General features: G+C 44.8%; 1 protein-coding gene across 1 annotated transcript in view; it reads right to left on the bottom strand.

The window, feature by feature from the left end:
- The window catches only part of LOC118770483 (LARGE xylosyl- and glucuronyltransferase 1-like), a 43,609-nt gene extending 21,247 nt beyond the window's left edge, over positions 1-22,362 (bottom strand). The window contains exons 1-5 of the mRNA XM_036518194.1: positions 22,257-22,362; positions 14,772-15,046; positions 12,738-12,820; positions 6,581-6,704; positions 5,839-6,010 (exon numbers count right to left, since the gene is read on the bottom strand). Of these exons, the coding sequence (XP_036374087.1) occupies positions 5,839-6,010; positions 6,581-6,704; positions 12,738-12,820; positions 14,772-15,046; positions 22,257-22,362 (760 nt within the window). The remainder of the gene's footprint in view (positions 1-5,838; positions 6,011-6,580; positions 6,705-12,737; positions 12,821-14,771; positions 15,047-22,256) is intronic.
- Positions 22,363-23,294: the final 932 nt, after the last annotated feature.

The following is a 23,294-nucleotide window of genomic DNA, read 5'->3' as shown; positions in this document are numbered from 1 at the left end:
ATACAGCAAGACCTACAAAATGAAAAATTACAATACAATTGCTCCATTAATACAATATCTATACAATATCTAACAATGAAACAAATTGTCCATTATGCAGCGATTATACGCTAAGATATCTGTTTGCTTCTTAATACCGCTTCTGTATTGCAATTTGAAATTCCTTTACAAACCTCTGCAAGTCTGCTTTTATCAGGATTTATTGCTATGACCTGTTACCGCTTGTTTGAATTCCTCCTTTAATGTTGTTTTTCATTAAGAACATCAAAAACACATCACCTGAGATTTGTAAATAGCTTTTTCATTTTTAAATTATAAAAGGCTTACTCAATGTTTATTTGATCAATATCCATTAAAACTTGTGTAGAAATTGTAAATGTTAAAGTAATAAGTGAATTAACCTCTAATTATATTTATTATGCACATCTTAACAGCATAACCAGACCTTTATAGTAAGATATGGCAAACTCTTGTTGAATGCCAACGAAAAGAATTACATTTGCTTACACCTTACTGCATTATTTAGCAGATGCTCTTACCCAGAGCAACTTACAGAGGTTACAGTTCTTTACAATATTACCCATTTACACAGCTGGATATTTACTGAGGCAATTTGGGGTTAAGTACCTTGCCCAAGGGTATAGCAGCAGTGCCCCAGTGGGGAATCGAACCTTTAGGTTACAAGTCCTGCTCCTTCACCACTATGCTATGCTGCTGCCCTTTACACATTCCAACATTTTGGAATTTTGGATTCCAAAGATTCAAAAGAAGACAAAACTGGTGTATTAGACAACCAAAATGACAACAGAGCTCCATGGATGTGTTATAAGACTCAATGTTTATACTTTGCAGATTGCCATCCCATGAAAAGAAAACGTCCACATAAACTATTAAATCTCAAATATAAAAACAACATTTTAAATATGTCAATTCCAGGTATGTGTGATAAAATATAAATTAAAATTTTCTATAAAATTTCATGAAACTCATTGTTTTTCAGAAGGCACACAAATACCTGTAATTTAAGGAGTATATTTTGGTGTTCTCCTTCTTTGTAAGGGAAAGCTGAAAAGGCTAACATGAGATCCAGTTTTATACAGCTTTGTGAACTGACCTTCCCCCTTCATAAACCCTGCCCTGACAGGATTGTCTGAGAGACAGAATTCAATCCTGTGCTGTCAGCTGTAAATCAGACTTTTCTGATGGGATGAGAGGAACCAAAGGAACAGGTTAGGACAGAACAATTCGTGACACAGGGGCCACGTGTCCGCCTGGGTTCTCCTCTAAACTTACTTGTACCCCTTACAGTGAAAATCAGCTTAGCCAAGAGGTAAAATTTCATTAGCTTGATTGAGTCTAGCAAGTCTATTGATTTTGAGGCGACTGCGGTTGCACCACCCTCCCCCTGACATACACCGAGCCCTGTCCCAGCCTGCAGCAGCGCCTCTGGATCATACAGCATCCAGGAGTGTAGACCAGGGAAAAGACCAGCCAAAACATGGAAGGCATTCATCACTCAGGCCAACATGTGAATAATGAACTTACATCAATCACACACAATAAAGACTGATACAATCAAGTATCTCAATGTCAAGCTAATTTTGTCATCACAAAAGACAAATGCAAAATATTCCAGATGACTGAAATACCTGAGGGTCACCCGGTAACAAGAAATTGTCCAGTCATCAATACCATCTGTCTCTGAGTCATTTAGACAAAGTCAAAATTATTCAAGTTGGTTATCCCACACCAGCACACTTGGTATCAGGCACACTGTCTGTCAAAAAAAAAAAATCACGTAAGAGTTTCCTTCCTTCAGCTTCAGCATGTCTTAGGGCACTCCTTACAGTGACTTAAACAGTGACTTATATTCACTTTTAGTGAATTGCATTTATTATTTTTTCTTTTTGATACAATATGTGAATTTGCTCATTTCAGTGACAAAACAAACTGCATTTTTACACAAATCCGCATCATTAAAATGTGCCATTGTGGAACCTTCTACATGAAAGAATGGATGATGTGAAGTAAAAGAAAATATCAAGATTAAATATAACGTGGGCACAATTTCTGGTTATGTAACATAAAGCCTTATAAGGAAAACTTGTGACAGACGTTCTCTGAACAATTATATAATCCTCTAATATACAGTTCATCGTCCTGGTGATATGTGTTAACTGCGGAGATCAGTACTTTTCAGATTACTTTATTAAGTTATTGGACTGCTTTATTAAGCATTAAAAATAAAACCAGGGAAGCTGTGTGGTGGGATGTACCAAGCACACACCAACAAGACAACCTTTAACGGTCCAATCTATAAATAGTCCAAGCAAACATTTTCCCTGGGTTCCTACTTTTTTCTTTTAAGAAAGTACTGCTTTCTTTTAAGAAAGTGCTTATAAGAAACTGCTACCCCAACACTGTCAGAAGGCATGCTCTTACTCAGAGCTGATATAGCTTCCCAAATACCGTGCTGCATTTAGGAGAGGGAGAATGGGGGCAGAGTGGGGTTCAGGGGGAGGTTAGCGCCTGCACGCTGCTCCAGCTCACGTGTTGTTTGCATGCTTGTTTGCTCCACGTCCTTGTGCTTCCCGCAGTAAAAGCCCATGCTCTCACCGCTCTCTCAAACACACTGATCAGGCTCCTCGGCAGATTGCACGTAGTAGAATTCTAAGCTGCGACACAAGAACGTGCTCGGACTGCAGGAGACGTTTCCTCATCCTCCCCCCACTCCACCACCCCCCCCCCCCCCCCCCCCCATGTTCCTATCTGCGCCCCTCCTACCATACCCCACAGCTATGCTCTTTCGATCTCCGCGCGGGCCGCCACCCATCACTCACCATGCAGTAAAGGCCTGAGAGGTGACAATGGCACACAGGACACATGGCCCCCAAACATGTGTCCATGCATAAAGCCATTAATCCGGGCGCCACCGCACACGTGCACACACCAAGGACTCTGAACACCGGCGACCCAACAGACCCAGCTATAGGCAGTGCCCATATCAATTCCCCAAGTTATGTGTGGCGCCCAAATAAGCCACACGAGTTAATTTAGCACCGCATTTACATTTTGATGGAAATACGCAGAGAACCTAGCCGCCCTACAAGCCGCAGTAAATGTTATCCTGCCGGGGCCAGGGGGAGCTCAGAGACAGGTCAGGCGGCCCCCTCGCAGGACCTCCCCTCTATCAGTGTAAGCACACTGTGCCTGTCCCAATAAATAATGAAGCCACGCTGTCAGTCCCGCTGAAAGTAACCGCGGTGCCGCAATTCCCCGAGATGACAGCCCTCCACAGCACCGCATCACTCATCCCCGCACCATTTCATCACGGGCTCCAGCGCTCTCTCTGTTGTTCCTCAGAATCAATACTAATCCAAGCCCCAATCCTCGCCGAACGGGTGTTTGTTTCAATGCCCGTTCTTCACAAGCGGTCCGAAACACTTCCGCGCGTCTGGGAAATGCACGCCAGTTAAACCTGGATTTGCTTTTAGTTAGACAAATCGACATCGACCCGACTCTTGCATCTGACAAAATACCAAACCTGGGTTTAATTTCCACAGTAACTGACTAAATCCAGACAACTCAACGTGTTATAAAAGCTCCAATTTGATATGTTCAAAACTAATGTGCTTCTAATTAGACATTTATTACAGAATGCAGTTGTAATCATTAGGTTCAAATCAGCTCTCAAATCACATCTCTGCAAGGCATTACCAGCTGTTACACCAATGTACTGCACCATAATGTACTCAGCATGCCCACACAATAACATGGCAAACCAGAGAAAAACACTGTTTGGGAAGTGTGAAATTTGATCCATGGGAAAAACGCAAAAAACCCTCCAGACATGACACCACTTACCAAACCCACAGAGGAAGAAAGACATGGAGAAGGAGGTCAGCACACAGCTGGATAGCAACTCCCTAACAGCTGAAAAAAAAAACTGATGATAATTCTACATTTGATTCTGTGATAAAAATTTTAAAAAATGGCAATTGGGCAGTCTCATTTTTAGCTTATTTGTCAGAACTACCCAGGCACACGTCCAATTAAGGGTATATTAGACTGTATAACATGAAAGCACATTCATGTATTCAGCAACTGCACTAGCCAGACATGTGTGCAAATTATTTAATCAATGCCACTTCAAAATTAATTAATTTCTGCTTCTAATGAGTCTTTCTGGATGTCGCTCACTTCACTATGCCTCCCGGCAATGCAAGCTGCAGGGATAATTGCCAGCACGCGCATCATTCCGTGGGGTCACGTTTGCATGCGTGATGCCGTGCACAGGGTGTGCAATCACAGCAAGAAGTTCCAATCTTAATCGTGGTGCCTTTACACAATTGCGTGTGGGCGCCAAACCTTGTCGGTTTCTAGGGGTAAAAATTTGCCAAATTAATGACTGGTAACGATACCACCGTGTGTCGCATGAAGGACAGGCTGTCTGTTTACACAGAGTTAAATCTGAGGGGGATAAAAAAATGTGCCTTTGTGCCTCTTCATGAGGACAGACGCAGTGATTTCAAACACCACCTCCCGCTGTGCACTGCCTCGTATATGTGCAAAGACAGGGTCATTTCCGCCTCCAGCAGCTGCTCAGAAAATCACTAGCGTTCTACAGTACTTTACGCTTCGCAGTTTTATTGAGCACTTAAAACACCTTGGTAAACTGGAGAGCTTAGCAGCAAAAGCCTGAAGGGATGCCATCCCTTATGGAAAAGTAATACATGTTAAAATATAAAATACAAGCCATAAAGAATATATTTTAACATGTCAAAATGTATTGCCTGTGCTATATGACTGCATTTAACAATTACTGACACTTTGGCATATGTAATTCCATGCATGTACAGTAGAATTTATTTCGGAAGCATTCTATAATATGCAGTGTGTATTACACTGAATGAACAAAAGAGTCAACTGAAATATTACGGTATTATCCAAGACTATAAGTACATGGGATCACATCAGATCTAGGTCTAGCCACAGGCTGAAACATGCTGGGAAAGAAATTTCAGTGCACAAAACAGCCGCTCCATTATTCTGCAGTCAACCATCGATACACAGGTTTTAAAAATACACCTGAATACAAGCCTGTTAAAATGCAGCTCAATACTTGCATGATAATAGAGGTGAATACATAAATGTTTAAATACAGCCGAATACTTGCATGTGAAAATAACACTGAATATAGCTGAATAAATACATAACAGAGCTAAGTGCATGCATGTTTAAAGACAGCTGAATACTTGCATGTCAAAATACAGCTCAATATAAGCCTGTTAAAATGCAGCTCAATACTTGCATGATAATAGAGGTGAATACATAAATGTTTAAATACAGCCGAATACTTGCATGTGAAAATAACACTGAATATAGCTGAATAATTACATAATAACAGAGCTAAGTGCATGCATGTTTAAAGACAGCTGAATACTTGCATGTCAAAATACAGCTCAATATAAGCCTGTTAAAATGCAGCTCAATACTTGTATACATACATGTTAGTAGAGCTGAACGCATGCAAGCTTACATACAGCTGAATGCATATCTGTTAAAATATGGCCGAATCAACTTCAGCTCATCCACTGTAATCATGACATCTTCAGCAGATTATTAGAGTGACATAATTAGCCAAATTAGGGTTTCTATGAGAGACAGGAAATTCATGTGGGGAAGCAGAGGGGGAAAGCAAGCCAGAGCTTCCTGCTGCAGTGAGCAACTGTCCTACCCAGCTTTCCAGGAGCCTTGGCTAGACTCAGGGAGAGGGGAGAGCAAGGATCAATATGAAATGTCAGAAGGGCAGAAGAATGCAGAAGGCAGCAGAGGTACCTTTGAACTTGTGGAAGACAGCCCACAGCTCGGCGATGTCGGTGGCGAAGGTGATGTCGGTGTCGAGGACGATGACCCGCTGCAGGTCGGGGGGCAGGGTTTTGGTCAACACCAGCTTCATGAGCCCGTAGATGCCAGAGTAGTGTTTGTTGGGAATCCATGACACTTCGGACTGCAGAGAAAAAAGAAAACACCAAACATAGGCTGCTATTATGGGTCTCCCAGGACCTCACCACCCAGACATGATCATGGACCTTGGGTGGTCCTGCACTGATACCAGCATGGGTGAGATTCTGTTCCATCCACCTGACTCAGACATTAGGCCAAAACAATCACTCTGCTGACATGAATTCATCCTTTGAATTCATATTGATTCTTTGATTACTTAAAACTGTCATTTCATGGACATTTTCAGTAATCAGCCCTAGAAGTCTACAGGGCTGGGGCAGTGGGTGGAGCTCACATGACCTGTAGGTGGGGCTTACAGGAACAGTGGGCAGGCATATAAATCCAGGAGGTGGGGCTCATATGAAGAGTAGGCAGGTAACCAGTGGGCAGGGCTTGCAGGACCAGTAAGCAGGACTAACAGAACCAGTACGCAGGACTCACAGAACCAGTGGACGGGATTTACAGGACCAGTAAAGCAGGACTCGCAGAACCAGTGGACGGGGTTTACAGGACCAGTAAGCAGGACTCACAGAACAAGTGGGCAGGGTTTACAGGACCAGCAAATGGGGCTCACCTTGAGTTCATCTGCATCGTAGAAGTCCACACGGACAGCAGGGACCATCCAGGTATGGAAAAGGGAGGACAAGATCTGCTGGGCAATGGAGTCCGTGATGAAGTGGAAGTGGAGGGGGTTTCGCCTGCGAGATACAAGAATGCAAAGAAGGTGCAAAAAATACTCCCACTGATCCCTTACCTTCAGACCTGGGTTTTTGCAGTTCTCACAATCTGCAGTTGCACATGTATTAATAACAATGCAATCTCAGAGTCATCACTTTATTCTAAGCTACATGTGCAACTCATTTAAATATATCTAAGCAGAACCTGGTGCTTTTCTCCAGATTTCTCAGGATTTAACCACCTCACTGTTTACCAAGCAGATCTAATGACTGGAGTTTGAAAGTGGGAAAGGGGAAAGGTTTTTCTGAGTAATGGATTCTGTTGTTCACACACTGTGCAGCACACAGTTTAGGAACAAACATAGTCTGACCACACAGGAAACACAGTCTGACCACACAGGAAACACAATCTGACCACACAGGAAACACAATCTGACCACACAGGAAACACAGTCTGACCACACAGGAAACACAGTCTGACCACACAGGAAACACAGTCTGGTTTGCATCGGATAGTGATGCTTGATTTAGTATCGTCTCTGCTCTTAACAGAACCGTTTTGCATGCACTTTCGTATGTTGCTCTGGGTAAGACCATCTGCTAAATGACTAAATGTACATGTAAATGTGGCAGCAATCGATCACGCTGCTCTGAAAGTCAAATCGCATGCCACCTGACCATCTGCATCATATCAGTTTCAAATCAGTGCAAACAGAAAAAACAAAAAGATGGCTCAGGGTGATTTAAAAACAAAATATGATTTATATAATGCCTATTTTCCCTGCACCAGTTAGTTTCATAGTGAAGGGGAGGTAGCCCAGCAACAAGGAGCCTCATCTCCCCGGCCCTGCCGGCTGCTCTCAATATGGCTCTCTTCCAATAAGGACCTCCTCAGCAGCTCAGACCACATGGGACACAGGCAAGCCAATCAGAGAGATTTATAGGCAATCTATGCATCTCACAGGGGGCATATGAACACATACATATAAGTGTACCCTTGAGAAACATCCATAATTTGCATCAACGCGATATGGCCGCGTAAATGCCTACGCATGAGTAATTATGATCTATAACCATTTTAGGCAATCGTGCAGCTCTGTGCTACCACATGGCCTAGAGTCCAATTATAAAACTACTCCCCCCCCCACAGGAATAAAGCAGAGACACCAAATATATGACCACCTGAGCATCAGCAATAACCAAAGTGAAACGGTAAACGGCACTGTCTTCTGTGTACCGCATTATCTCAGAATGTCTGAAACGCTGACTTAAGGATGACTCACTGAATGTCAAGCTGTCATCCCCCCCCCCCCCCCCCCACCCCCCCACCCCACACTTCCTGTTGCCTGGGAGATTTGGGGTGTCACCTGTAATTGATTTCTGCAGGGTTGAAGTTTAAAATTGGCTAAAGAAGTGTTTTTTTTTTTACTTTTAAAATGTCACCACAGTGAAATGAGTAAAGGTTTTAGTTACCTCTAGTGAGACTTAAAAGCTGTGGTTTTAAGCCCTAAGTCCCCCTCCCCCATGTTTATCAAGCTTCTCAGAGCAGGAAATTGGTACTAGCTGCTTGAAAAACCTGAGCGTGACGTCAATGTGGTCCTACTCTTACTCATAAGAGTAAAAGCTGTTCATGAAGTGTCTTTATATTCAAAATTCTTAAAGGTACTCCTACTTCAGCAAGTATTTAGATTGCTGCAACGAGGCAGCACACACATTTTTCAGGAGAGCAGATACACTTTGCGTACATTTGACAACACACAGCTGTTAACAAGACATCAGTCAGGTAAGGACAGTATTTAATTTGTCACCACCCTCAGAGATGTTGTCACCCCTTCCCTTCTGAGAAGAACATGACCACTTACTACACTGACAATGGTAATTTAAGCTTTGCTTCTTGGCGAAGGGGAAACGTTTTTATCTGCTGATTAGTTCATCCCACTAGGATGTATCTTATGCAGTGATAAGGGATACCCCCAGGATAACCTCGGATGATGCCTCTATTCCCATCACCAATTGGCAGCGCCTGGCTCAAGTACAGCAATGAAATACACGTCAAGCATTTATGCTGCTTTTCAGTATTTATAACAATATATGGCAGCACATGAAAACCATAAACGACTCACTGCAAACAATATTTCACATATCTGCTACATATCAGTCATCTGCAAGGTTCATAAGATCATCTGTAGTGGTGTGAAGATAGGAATCGGGTATCTGAAAAAGGAGATTTCCCTTTTCCAGGAAAAAATCGAGCAACAGCCCTGAAAAAGCCAGTCGCAGTAACAGCTTGCATAATTCTGTGCATTATCTGCAAGCTGTGAACCTGCATTGGCATATGTGGGATTTCTAGCCTATTATACTCGGGGGAAATTGGGAATGAATATTAACCATAAAGAAAAAGTAAAAGAATATTGTCTTCACAAACATTTTCTACTATCACTAGAAAATTCAAATAATTATTTTTGCCACTTTCAATTTAGCAAGGAATGAGTACCCTCCGCTCTGCTTTGCTGGCATTTACTCACATTTATGAAATGTTTAATAATCTTCACAAATTTCAGCGCTATGACAACACCACTGCATTCAGTGGCTGCATTTATTGGCCATTTTCAACAGACTGCGGTAAATGTCATCACTAGCATTTGTTTGCGGCAATTCTCATGTTGTAAAAATCAGCCGAGATCTACTCCAAGGAAAGAGTCTTACTCTCAGCTGAGTAGGAGTAGAAAGCTTCATAAATAACTCCCACCGCCTACTCTGAGGTAGGACTTTTTTTTACTCCGAAAACTGATTTTAGCAGGACCCTTAGGAGTAACTCTCAGATGCGTGATGAATACAGGCCCTGGTCCCAGAGTATCGTTTTATGTCCGAAATGTAGTTCACAGAGCGCGTAACAGACATAACTGGGTCAGCCTTTTCCACCGAGGCAGACAACACTCGCTCAAACATACCGAAGTTTCACACTTCTGTGCTCCGTTAGAATGGCTCAGAAATGGAACATTTACGCTATGTGTTACTGCGTGAATGTGTCATTTGTATTTGTGCAGTATTGCCGCTTACCACCATGAGCCAATACACACCTGATGTCACATAAAAAAGCAGCGTACAGTGGTTAAGGGTGCTTCTGAGTCACTGCTGGCTTCAAGTGCTTGATGAGATAAACTCACATACTAACTCCTCCGAACTGAAAGGCACGCGGTGTGGCTCCGTGCGGAGCAGAAACGCCAGGAAAAAGAGTGGGAGGGGCCACTGATTTGGCAAGTGTTAGCTTCAACAGTTCCCCAAAATTTGTTAACTTCCTGCAGAAATCTGAACCTTCACGTCCAGCTCCACTTATTTATACGCATTAAACAACAACTGAGATCAATTACTGAGAGGTTTTCAATGAAACGCCCCACAGTAGACGCACATTAAGAGGGACGTCAGAGTTTTTGGGGGGACCACTTCTGTGATTTGTTTGTATTGGGGAATGCCAAGAGGGGCACACTTTGACTCTAGTGTGGGACCACACAGGCAGCTGTGGTCACAATGTAGTAAAGTGGCTGAAATAAGAATACAGTGCGCCACTCGGCTTTCATCCGTTGACCTATCTCTGCTTGTATTTTTGCTGCTTTGGAAGCATCTGACCTCTGATACGCACTGTAAAGGAGTCTCTCCTAACTCCCACCCCCACGCACACCCCACCCATCTCAGCTCACTTTAATTTTGCCGGTTACCATGGCGACTGATTGAGCCCTTTGTGGGGAAAAATCGGAGGGAAAACAAAGCCGCCTCTGACAGCGCACGGATCCGGCGTATCGTATGGCATCACGGCGGTGATAATAATTGCTTTTGCCGCATAAATTCGTGGAAACCCAGCAGGTGGCCCGCCCCATCAGCGGCACGGATTCAAAGACGCCTGCCTGTGGAGTGAGGCGGACGCCGGAGGAGATCTCTCACCGTGCGAACGTCAGGGGGAACCTGGCGCACAGAGCACCAGCAGCAGCAGGCCTGGGGAGTCTCCATCTAGGACTGCCCGCAGCAAAGCCACTTTATCAGGGGCGTTTACAGAGCGGACCAGGCAAGACGGTCCTCCCACAGCTGCTTTAACAAGCCTGAATCCTGGGGCAGGACTCACTTTATTAAGGCCTTATAAAGTGTTTATTAGACAGTAACAACACATTTTTAGAGATGGCACTGTGATGGTGTAGAGCTGACACCACACTGCATAATTACATTACATTACATGCATTTAGCAGACACTTATCCAGAGTGATTTCCAGAACATATCAGAGCATATCAGGACCCAAAGGTAGCGGATGGAGTTTACAAAAAAAAAACATTAATCAGTCCACACAGTGCTGTATATTCTTAACAAATGGTCAAAACTGTGTGTGATCTATGTCTACCTGTGACACATAAAGAAACTGATATTCACATAGATAGGTTTGTCTGGGTGGCCCGCTGTTGACCCAGAAGATTCATCTTTTGAAGGGTTTTTTGTCACAGTAGAATATGATGGGAAATGATGTACTGGCTGTGTAATGGAAGTGTTCTAGAACACACTCAAGGCCAACATGAGCTTCCTCCAAGCAGCTGGGCCACTTTGCTTATTCTAATGTCCAACAATTGGTACTAGCTGTTATTGTGACATGTGGGCAGCAGTGTGGTGTAGTGGTAAAGAGCAGCACTGGTAACCAAAAGGTTACTGGTTCGATTCCATGATGGGGCACTGCTGCTGTAACCTTGGGCAGGGTACTTAATCCATAAGATGCCTCAGAAAATAAACGTTTAAATGGATAAAATTGTAACCTACGTAAATTGCTCTGGACGAGAGTGCCTGCTAAATGACAATAATGTAATGCAATACGGGAACAGAGCTGACATACAAAGCCACTCAACCAGGGGAGCTGGCCATACATTTGAAGTGGACATGGGTGGAGAGGACGTGTGCGCTGTGCATTAGAACAGCGACACGAGTTCGCCAGGACAACTGTGCATAATTTGAAAAATTAACATGTATGCAGAAAACCTCAAAAGCCAGTAACACAATAACACAAAACAAGCCCACACCAATAACTCTGATATGGCCAAGACGGTGAATGCAGGCTGCATCAATCAAAAATCAAAAATGAAACTACTCTGGACACATGAATAAGCACAAAGAGACTACTTAAGTTACCCACATCTCACAAATTCTTTACAACGTAAACTAGGAATACTGCCTATGTTCAAACACCCACATGGCAAATACAACTGACCTGAGAAACTTTCACGAAAATAAGAGAAATAAGAACCCTTTTTTTTCTCCTTGTAAGAAGCACTGGGTATCAACTTACTGACACCTCAAAGGACTTGCATTCTCCTGACTGTGGTGGGGAGAGCTTAACTGTGCCCCTCAAATCACATTACAGGGCAGAGGCATTTTACTCCCTGTTACATCACATCTGGTGGAGCTGAAAACCCCAGATAATGGGGCTTCCCACGCTCTCGGAGGACGGGTTCGACACACGGCCCCTCGCTCTCTGCCGGGCGCCACCGCAGGCGCCGTTTTTTACACAGCCGAACCGGCAACTCTCTGAGTGAACCGTGGAGCACAGGACCAGGGGCTGTTTGCCCCCGAGTTCACAGAGGCGGCGTTGCCTGGCAACCCAGTGCAAGCAGCAGGTGTCAAGGCAGCATATTCAGATTGGTGTGTGGAAGGTTCCGCTAAGGACCAAGCCTGCGCGGGGAGAATCAATTACCCTGCAAATAAAGCGTCGCTAGTGAAAACACAGCCACATCTGTATGCAGAGGTACCAAAGGTCGATCTGAGGAATGCTCGGGCTTATTTATATTTACAGCCTTCTATGATAGCCACAAACAGTTTTTGCATGACAGATCCAATCAGTTTTGCTGTGGGTTGACTTTGAAATACTGATGACTTTTTGACAAGGTCTTACAACTAATTTCAAGCTTCAGTCAGATACACATGTAAATAACACTTGTAAGTTAAGCTATAAATGGTTCAAGGTACACTTTAATCAGAGGACACACAAGAGATGGGTAAGCAGAGAGAGGAAGACAAGTGATTACCGGTGAAAGAGGACAGATTTGACCAGCGTCACCACGTCCCTGCTGGCGTTGTACCCGGCACAAACGATCGCCACGTGAATCGTCTTGTGAAAGAGAAAGAGAGCAAGAGGGAAAAAGGTTATCCTCCTTTATGTGAATCTTGCATCATTTTGGAAATTAAAGCGTGGTACTTATTGCTGATCTCTATCCACTAAGCAGCACTTTGTGGAGGAAGGAATCTAATGTGCTCTGAACTAACTCATAGGGGTCTTTCATTTTTACCTGGCTAAAATCACACATACCATTAACAAGCATTAAAAAGTATGATTGAGTCATAAATCAGTGATGATTATGGCTAGTGAGCAACAGCCAACACCCAAGGATAATGTTCTGTTGCTATAATAGGCGTATACTAATCAACCTTCCAATGAAGCCATAATCTCTACTTAATCACTGAGACAAGAGTTGAAGTCTGCCGTAAGTTTCAGTAGCATGAGGCTAAAAAAAGGGGACAACTAACCCCCTTCAGGCTATGTGTTTTTATTGAATATTTGAATAACTCACCATAGCTAACGGTATTATCTTTTGCATTTCACAGCATCTTTGACGTGATACTTTCGAGCAGGATATAAAAAGGCTAACAAATACAACAGTGGCATGGAATTACAATTTAATTAACATCCAACCCCCACCCCGCAAAAAATACATTTTCAGGAAAAATAATAGCGAGCAAGCAACAGAGACAGGAACCGCACAGAAGAGCACCACTGCTTTACATGACCTATATTCTGGCTTTCCGGCACATTCCTGCTGCTTTTGTAACCGGTGCTGTAGCACTGAGTATCTGCATTCACCTCACACAGCATGCGTTCACCACTGGACCGATCAGTGGGTGCTCAAGTGGCCAGATGGTTACTGTCTATGAGAGTATATTCCAGGCAAAGGTTCATCTCTGCGGACTTCTATCAGAGAAAATTTCTATCAGAGGACTTCAAGCAGCAACTGGACATACAGAAGCAAAGCTTGTTTGAGACTGCTTTTCCTACTTTCACCGTTGCAGTTATATCATAAAATCATTTGGACAGTTGCAACGCCTGAGGCGTCAGCCCCAGATGCAGCACCCGCAACCTCAAGCAAATTGCACTGACAGGTCAAACAGCCTTTGCATTTTTGCCATGTGCTCCAAAAGATACTTTAACTTTGTTAATTATTGATACCAGGCGCGGCCCCTAAAGAGCTGCAGTCTGACAGTCAGTGCTGTTAAGCTACAGCTGCCAGGCGGCTCCCGACTATGTGTACTGCTGTGTACCAGCCTAAACCTGGGGGCTGGAAGTTGCTTATGACAGTGTCTGAGTGGGACTCTAATCAGACATTCTGAAGAAATTGAAAGAACAGTGTGGTAACATTCTGGAAACATTTGCGTGTTATGTCCATCTGGCTGAGAGGATGAGGACAGGTTTCAATGCATGTTGATTGTGGAGGGGAAAACGTATACAACAGAGTCTGTGTCCTCCTCGTGCTGGGATGGAGCAGCCCTGCAGATACTGCATCACTCCAGGACCTGTGGGTGTCACATCCCAGAGCTGCAACACTGTGTGAAAACTGAATTCTTTTCCTCACGCAGCTGCTTTGATTGCCCCCCGCGAGGCGGTTCCAGGAGGACAGCTCCAATGACACTTGATCACTGTTGATTTCAGTAAAGAGACTGCAGTGGCGCAGGCAAAGCATCCCGCTGAGGATGAATAGAGCCAAACTCAGTATTTCAACATGAGCCCATGTTTGAGGAGGTGAATGCACACCCACACTGGTGAGCTCCACTGGAGATCTCTCCTCTTTAGACTATTTTTATCATAAAATATTAAGGTACAGGGTTGATTTTCTTGGATGTTTCTCATACAAATTCAATGTGGTTCCCATTTTTTTTCTCAAGCACAAGAGTTTCATCTTATGAGAATATTTCACTGAAAAAGATGTGAGGGGGAAAAAGCTAAGCCAGCTGACAAAGAACAAAGTTACAACGCTGCTACAACATTGTGACAACATTACGGCAGTCACCTCGCATTTGTCCACGGGGGGCTGCTGCGCGCAGTCCGAGCCGTTGCCGGGGGCAACCGCTCGCTGGCCCTCGTTGTCCCCGGTGCCCTCCTCCGTGGAGTAGGTGCGGGACTGGTTGCCGTGGCGCCCGGGGGGCTGGCTGAGCTCCCTCCGGAGGGCGCGGTTCTCCTCCTCCACCTCCCGGACCCGCACCTCCAGCGCCAGGTGGCCCCGGTCCCCTCCGAGCGCCGCCGTGGCCACGTGGGGCTCCAGAGGGGACAGGGGGATGGACTTCACTGGGGGAGGGAGGCAAAGGACAGGGGACATGAGAGGGGGATACTCTTATCACCACTCCTGCATGAAAGCAAGGCAAGCTGGAAATGAGAGCTTTCCATAAACATCCTGACATGACATTATTAGCATTTAGCAGACTCTATTATCCAGAGATTACAGTTTTTTTACAGTTGCCCATTTACACAGCGGGATGTTTACTGAGGCAACTGCAGGTTAAGTACCTTGCCCAAGGGTATAACAGCAGTGCCCCAGCAGGGAATCGAACCGGCAACCTTTCCGGTTACAGGTTCTGCTCCTTACCACTATGCTACACTGCCACTCAGCCGACATGATGAAATCAGATTCATTTTAGCATGCTTTCCTGAAGCCCTTGAAAGCTAGCACAGAACTGCATCACAAGCACATAGCCAGAAGTGCAATTTTGTCTCTCTGGTGGAATTCTAAATCATTTTTGAGATAAGAATCCATTCTTCCTTTTAAAATTTGATATAACCTAATTAGAGCTGAGCTGTTTGTACTGGAACATGAAGTATCCAAGATCTTGGCCATATCATATCAAATGAAGAAACACAAATAAGATTAGCGCAAGAGGTTTTTTTAAAAGCTCTTTTTCAACACCGTTGAAAGACTGTTGAAACACGGCATCAATCGTGTGCACTTACACTCAGGAAAAATGGAGACTTTGAAACATGCCAAGTACAAGTACTGCACTAATTATTATCCCTGGAAATGTGGCATGTAACAATGTCACACATGGAAGGTCTATAGTTTTCAATTATCGCTTAGGGCCTCATGTTAATACAACCAAGCCTTAGAGTACAGGGCCATAATTCAATATCCTGGGCTTTTAACAGCAACACAAAGCCCTAATTTGCACATAGCCTATTTCCCCTGTGACCCCAAACTGGTTCATGTATGTTCAGGGGACTGAAAGGGGAGGAACAGAACAGACTTGGATCTCCAGATGACTGTATAACTGCAAGTTACATACACTGCAACTAGAGCAGGAGGCTGCAGGAAGGAATGGATTGAGAACATGGACTCTATGACATCATCCCTTATTATAACATGAACACAGAGCAGATTCCCCTCAGCCAGATAGCCCCTCCCCCTTTTTGCCAGGTTTCAGACGAGAGCCACATGGACCATAGCTCTCACCATTCCTTCAGCGGTGTTAGCAAAGCATTCAGCAGGGCAGAGATCTACAATTCATATCAGGAGATGCAAAACCTGTTATCTACGGTGAATTGGACAACGCAGAAAATAAATCTGTGGTTGGCTTTGTATTGAAAGCTGTACTCTCCTGTTAGGGGAAAAATAGTTTGATAAGACCAAAACTACTTTGAGTTTAAGACAAGTAGGCAAGTGTTCCTGCCGCCAAGTTCATAGAACTCATCAAGAACTCTGAAAAAAGATCAATAAACATACTCGAAAGTCAGCAAGTCTTTAAAATGAACTGAAGCGCTCAGTTTGATATGGCTCTGGTGTTTGCTTGGTACATCAATGGCAAAACAGAGCAGGTTTTAAATGCTTTCCTTGGGATTTATGTTGTCACAGAGGGAGCTTTTTCTGTAGTACAATGATTTACAACAGGGGGTGTGTACTGCTGATCTACAATTCCCACTGTGCTTTCTGGTGTTCACTTTGCCAAAACCTGTAATTAATTGCTAGTGTAATTACTGGGTGTGTGGTGCTTGAAGGATCACTTGCTCTGGGTGCTTCCTGGCAGGCCGCAGGGTCTGTGGGAATGTACTTGGCTCTGCCTGGTCTCTCACACCAGCTCACAGGCACACAATCTACCCAGCAGGGGAGCAGGGTGAGGATGAAGCTCGGGTTAGAATGTGGAAAGATGATACACAGGGGCTCACGAAATCCACTAGCCCTCTTCCCCTACAACGCTCCAGCATCTCAACCCTCATCACCGCCCCCTTTTCCTGCAAACACGTCTTTTTCCAGCATCAGCCTTCCAAAGACGCCTCGAACAGCCGGGGGGTGGAATATGAACAACCAAACAAAGCCAGCGTTAGGTTCTCATGTGCATTACCGCCACGGCTATCCGTCATGCCAGCTGGCGTACAGCTGCCCCTAAACACCTGTGTGAAAGCAGGCCGAATTCCACCACAGCGCAGAGAGAGGCAAACAGAGGGGGGAAATTCAGTTATTTTACACTGCAGGACACATTCTTACTCCCTTTACAGCTTGCATATGCATGCTTGGTATGGCCAACTAAGCACGTTACCTAAGTTTAATTACTCCAGTGGAGAATCTCTGGTGACCTTTAAACTACTGGCTAAAAATCTGTTAATGGAGGAACTTTGAAATAACAAAAATACTGTCCCTTCTGGGCTTCCCCTGAGCCTAAGCTTTAATGACAAACAACGAGGGCAAGAGCAGAGCCCAGCAGGAAGACAATGACTATTTTTAGCAAAGGGAATCGGCATCTCTCAGCCCGTATGTCCCATCCTCTGAACTCACACCAGGGCATCTGTCAGAACGGAGGGTCCAAAACCGAAAAGCGCTAAGGCATGCCATGGCTCGTCTCAGCGCAGGGCTAAGCCATGCCGCGCTTCTGTGTGCGGGTGGAGCTGCGAGTGGGCCAGGCTGCTCTGATGTGGATTTAACGGTCGCTGGCCCATCCCCGAATCCCGGAGTCTGTGCCGGGCCGTCTGCCGAGCCGCACCGGGTCTTCCTTCAAACAGCATCTGCTCTCCTGACAGGTGGCATAAATCACCTGCTGACACGAACAGCAAAATGCTGAGGTCATCCGTCTCCCCCGCACAGGTGGGGCGAATGAAACCATCACGTTAGCCGTCCCACAATGCAGCGGGTGGGTGGCGGGGGTTGGGCTGTCAGCGTTTAGTCACAGCAACCTCCAGCATCTCCCAAACCCCGCTGCCGGACTCACTCTGCTGCTGTTATCACACACATGCCGTAGCTGTCAGAGCACGGAGCTCCGGAGCCAGGAACCGTGGCTTTGAAAGCGTGCTGCTGAGATAGGATGCAACCGCGCTTTCAACGGCTCAGACTGATCCGTACTGCTAGTGCCATCAGTACAGCCCACTCCAGTGCGCTCAGCAGTGCGCATGCTGCAATAAGGACCCTGCAGTCTGAAAAGCCGTGCGTCGATGAATTATGCACCAGTAACAAACTGGGGCTTTGATGCCCCGGACAGACTACAGCCATAGCTCCTCTGCATAATCTGTGTTTAGCGTTGCTGGTTGGGCATTGACACGGCGACATAATGAAATGCATGCAAACAAAGGGATGTCCCAATTACCCGCGGAGCTTTGTTTCGCTAGCAGTGTAAACAGACTGCATATTTATGAAGTGGATGTAAATAAGAAATGAAAAGGCTACAGTTGCCATGGCCACGTGATGAGTCAGCACTGTCAGTCACCGCGCTGACATTTTTGCAGGGAAAGGGACTCCAACAGTTATTGTGGAAATTTGACCCTCGGATTCTGCCACCAGGGGGCGACTTCTCTTGCCCTTGACTGGTGCTCCCTCCTCAATCCCAACCTAATTCAAACCGAAGTCCGCATCTGGAGAACAGATGACGTCCCTGGGCTAAAATTCATTTTAATAACTAAGGAGACGATTAAATACCTTTTAAATATTTCAGCATTGCCGGTGGATTCAACACCAGGCTAATCAGTATAAAGCGTTTTCACAATGGGGTCTTTCTGATGATCCACCGTTTATCTCGTCTGCATAATTTCAGGATCAGAGGGTATTTCCTGTGTCAGCACGGACTCTTGCTGGGCAAAGACTGGGAGGATCCGATCTACTGTCTGGCAGGTTGCAGTTAGACACCAGGCCATTTTCAGGCGTTATTAATTCCTTGGGCACAATGATCTCATCGACGATGCCAGCGTTTTTGATCTGCAGCTGCTATGATGCCTCGGCCAGTGACATTATTTCAAAGCTGTCCTTGTGGCATTACTCGCTCGCGGCCTAACGCAGTTCGTATCGTGAAACTAGCTCCTAGGAGTTTACGCTCCCAGAAGCGGCTCTAAGACACATTAACGCCATTCTGAAAGGCTGATTTTAAAACTAAAAAGTCAAGTGCTGAAGAGCCTGGTGCAGAAATATTAATGGATAGAAAGCCACTCTTTTGGAGACAAATGTCTCTTTTTTTCAGATGTTGTTAAAGACTGACATAATACTCTTCCTTGACAGCAGTGAAAATAAATCATTTATAATATGTAATCATAACTTATATTTATAATATTTTAAATAATCACAACTACAATTTAGAATGATCTTTGTTGTACTAAGTGAATGGATAAGCACTGGTCAAGATGAGTATTAAGAAAGGTAGTTACCCAAATACAATAACAACTACAAATGGAAACTGGTGGATTCTGAAGTCTCATAGGCGGAATGATGTTATTAATTTCAGTTATTGTATCAAGTTACGGTCACTTTAAAGGGTTATACTGACGCATATTTTATGCTACCCTGGCTCTCTTGTGAAAAAGCATATGCAACACTTGGCTACAACACTGGGTATGAGGAGAAATAGCTTAAAAAAAGTTAAAGGAGTGAAAAATTAAGAAAATCCTCTTATGATCTAAAGGATTAATGTCCAGGTAGGAGTTCCCATGCACAGTTAATACACCTTCATTTGGGCTTTGAGCCTGTGGAAGAAGCTTCAGGGCAGTCTGCCAATCTCCTCATGTTGGTCCCCTAGCTGAGGACGAGCCAAATGGAAGCTGTTTGAGGACAAACTGGGGAAAAAAAAATCATATTATCTGTTCAAACACACAACAGTGTAGAGAACGCCTTCTCATACCAACATGTCACACCAAAGATAGGCAGCTGCACTAGGCACTAACATTCTCACAGTGAAGGGAAAGCAGACGTGGGAAAACCGAATGTGCTGCTTTGCATTTTTACTGAAGGCATTAAGAAAAACAGACATGGCTGCTTACAATCTCTGACAGACGTGGACAACCTAAAGGCCTGAGAAAGAGGAGGAGGCGCTTGTGACACTAGGTAGACAAATAATGATTTCTTTTCGTGGTGTTCGGATAATTTTTTTTTTTTTTTTGGAAACCCACTGTTGTTGGTACCATCTTGTAGGAGCTTTAATTTTTCTATACTTTGCCATAGAGGCAATGTTTCTGACTGATAGCCATTGTTCCACTGTTCTCCCTCTCTCATGTGCTAAGCCCTTCAGTCTATTACATACCATTATTACACGGTTTTGTTTGCAGAAGCCATACGTTTCTACATTATCCATTTATAGCACCGCCCACAGACACATTTGCATTGGCCTATTTATCTGCACACACCCATATCCTGGCTGGTTTGCATTGTTTCTATTTTACCTACTGTATCTGCTGATCCGGTGGGATATTTGCTGAAACTGTTCAGGTTAAGCACCTCTCCCAAGCGGACGAAAGCAGTCCCCCAGCAGCCACTGAAATGCGCTTCCTCTGCCGCCATTTCCTCTAATAGTGAAACCTGCAGCTTTCTGCTTCCATTGCCTCTAATACATAAAAGCGCAGTCTCTGCCTCCATTTCCTCTAAAACCAAAACCCGGACCATCCCCATTTATTCTCTCTGCATAACAGGAATTTTTAAACCAAACCAATTTATGACATCCTTTTACGACACTAGGCGTAGCCAACGATCTACCTCAATTTCAAATTTTGAGCAACGCTGAACATCTGAAGTCATGGAAGATCAATTTAATCACGGTTCCAGCGTTGGGAACAGTGTGTAAAATGCGCTGTGTGCGCGGGTAATTTCCTTTTACGTTACACGTTTTACGTTACGCATTTCATCACAGCAAACATATGAACCGACACAAACGGAAGGAAAAGATGGTGGTGAACTTGCCGTATCGGCTGCATGGTCGTTTAAGGGCAGCTCAGAGCACGGCATAAATAAACATTCCCCCGGTCTGCATGGTGCATTTGCACTCCAGAGCATCACCAGGAAAAACACTCACATGGCAGCTCAAAACCTACTGCATCGGATCAAAAAACCATTTTACAGCTCGAGCAAAAGGCCATTTAAGACCATTTTGTTACATCAAAGAGCGCCATTTGATTTGTTTAACTGCTGCAGACTGCGAACCATTAAAAACAGGTACAACAGAAAACTGCCTCCTCGGAGGAATTCGCCGTTAATGTGTCACTTTAACCAGTTTCAGCAGTTCAGCAAGCCGGACCTGGAGATCGAAAGTGACAAATTAAGACATCAGAACACATAGAGGCGTAGGCTGCTGTCAGCACAACGGCCCACGCGGCACGGATTCTTGGCTGACAGACTTGGTTTCGTCCAATAGGGAGTAAGCATACGATGAGACTGCGTGATGATTGGGCGAGAGGCAGGGAAGGCCCGGCAGAGCCTGTGTTGGGTCCTGTGTGGGTCCTCAGGTCATCAGCACAGGCCACATGCTGCTCCTCACGTTCACTTCCATTCCTTTAGTGATTCTCTGCAACTCTCGTGAACGCAATGTAACGACACTGCCAATACAAGGGTGAAGACTCCACGCGGCACATGATTTAAAATCAATCATTAAAAAATACTCTTCATGTTTATCATACATCTTTACAGAGATAATTGTGTATCGATTCATCCGCGGGAGAGTGCCAGCGAAAAAGCCTGCTTGATTGAGTTGTCAAGGGTCCATAACTACTTTAAATTGATGGACTGCAAACTGCAAGAGATTGGATGCCGTATCCCATCTTTACTCATCTTTAATATTATGTAAATGATTATGTAATTAATTCACAAAGTCACATTGCTTCAAATGAAGTGTACAGAGCACCGACCTAAGATTACATAATCATTTTGCATACAGGTACATAAATTAGAAAATGGAAAAGAATTTCAAACTTTCACTGTGGTTTATAACCCAGGTTAGACAAATTTATCATCTGCAGCCAGGAGAACATGGCAGTGTAGGCTTGGTATCTGTCTTATTTAATCAATCTTATAGTTAACGTGGAGGTAACGTGTCACTCAGGTATACAGCTTCTAGAGTGCATAGTGGCTCCAGTTAATTTAAACAGTTAACAGTACCATCTTCATGAAGACTCCGAGACACAAAGATGTCTGCCAAATGACATCATGGAACATTTTATTTAACACTACTGAAAAAAACTGCCCCATGCTGACAGGCTGAAGAGGCGCTGTGTGAAGCCGTGGCACACGCTGGCAGCATGCCCTTGGAAGGTGTGACAGGTCGCGGCGTACCTTGGAAGTTGGCGGCAGAGAGGTAGAGCCAGGTGAGCGCTGGGACGAAGAGCAGGGCGAAGGTGGCCAGTAGGAACTTCCTGCGCCCACGACACATTCCCAGCATCCTGAGCGGCACGAGGCTGTGGTCTCGGGGGGGTGGGGGGGGGGGGGGTGGCAGGACCTCTATGTGGGCAGCAGCTGGTCGCCAGGGGGGCGCATGGCCCTGTCTGGAGCAGGAGAGGGGGACGGGAGGAGAAATGGGTCACTGAGCTACGGCACAGAAGCTCCACAGCAGCGGCGGTGGCTAACCCAATCACATCTGCCACACTGAACGCTTTCAAGCTCACTTCACGTCTGTACTCACACCCTATATTTTTTGTATTTTTATATGCATTTAGATTACATATTCAAAATTTTATGCAAAATTTGGAAGATATAAATGCGATGTCAAGCGTTTGGCAAACTGCCCTGCTGTGAAAACTTAGAATTTTGTCATGGTTAACTCAAAACCCATAATTTTCAAAAATGCGCACTGAGTGAAACAAGCTCACAGGCCACTGAGGTCAATGATGAAAGATGAAAGAATTCTTTCACTCAATGCTGGTCTACGTGACCGAATGACTCAATGACTTACCAGACATGTTTCTATTACCAAACAGAGTAGAGTCCTCATTACACAGAATATAGCTAAATGCATCTCCCCCCCTATTACAACCATATTAAATGAGTTAACTGGCTGACCTGGTCGCATTTTCAAACCTGCCCCAAAGCCTCAGTGGAACAGCAAGAGCTTCTCCCCAATATTCAGCTGCCTTTCAGGTTTCCAATGGGCTAAATCTGGAATATTCTGAAAAGGTCACAAACATCAATGTCCCCTGCCGTGAGCCAGGCACAGGGCACATAAAACCAGGAAATATCAGAGGGGATGTCTGAGGCACACGCGTGTCGCCTGTGTCACGAATGCCAATTCGATTGCGAGGCCTTTTTTCACCCGGCTTCCTGAGAGGCCGAGCGCTGAGGACTCTGGCTGGGTGAAATCGGGCTACCGCTGATCAG

Source organism: Megalops cyprinoides, chromosome 23 (genome assembly GCF_013368585.1).
Source record: "Megalops cyprinoides isolate fMegCyp1 chromosome 23, fMegCyp1.pri, whole genome shotgun sequence".
NCBI classification, from domain to species: domain Eukaryota; kingdom Metazoa; phylum Chordata; class Actinopteri; order Elopiformes; family Megalopidae; genus Megalops; species Megalops cyprinoides.
This window is presented reverse-complemented; position numbering and strand designations above follow the sequence as displayed.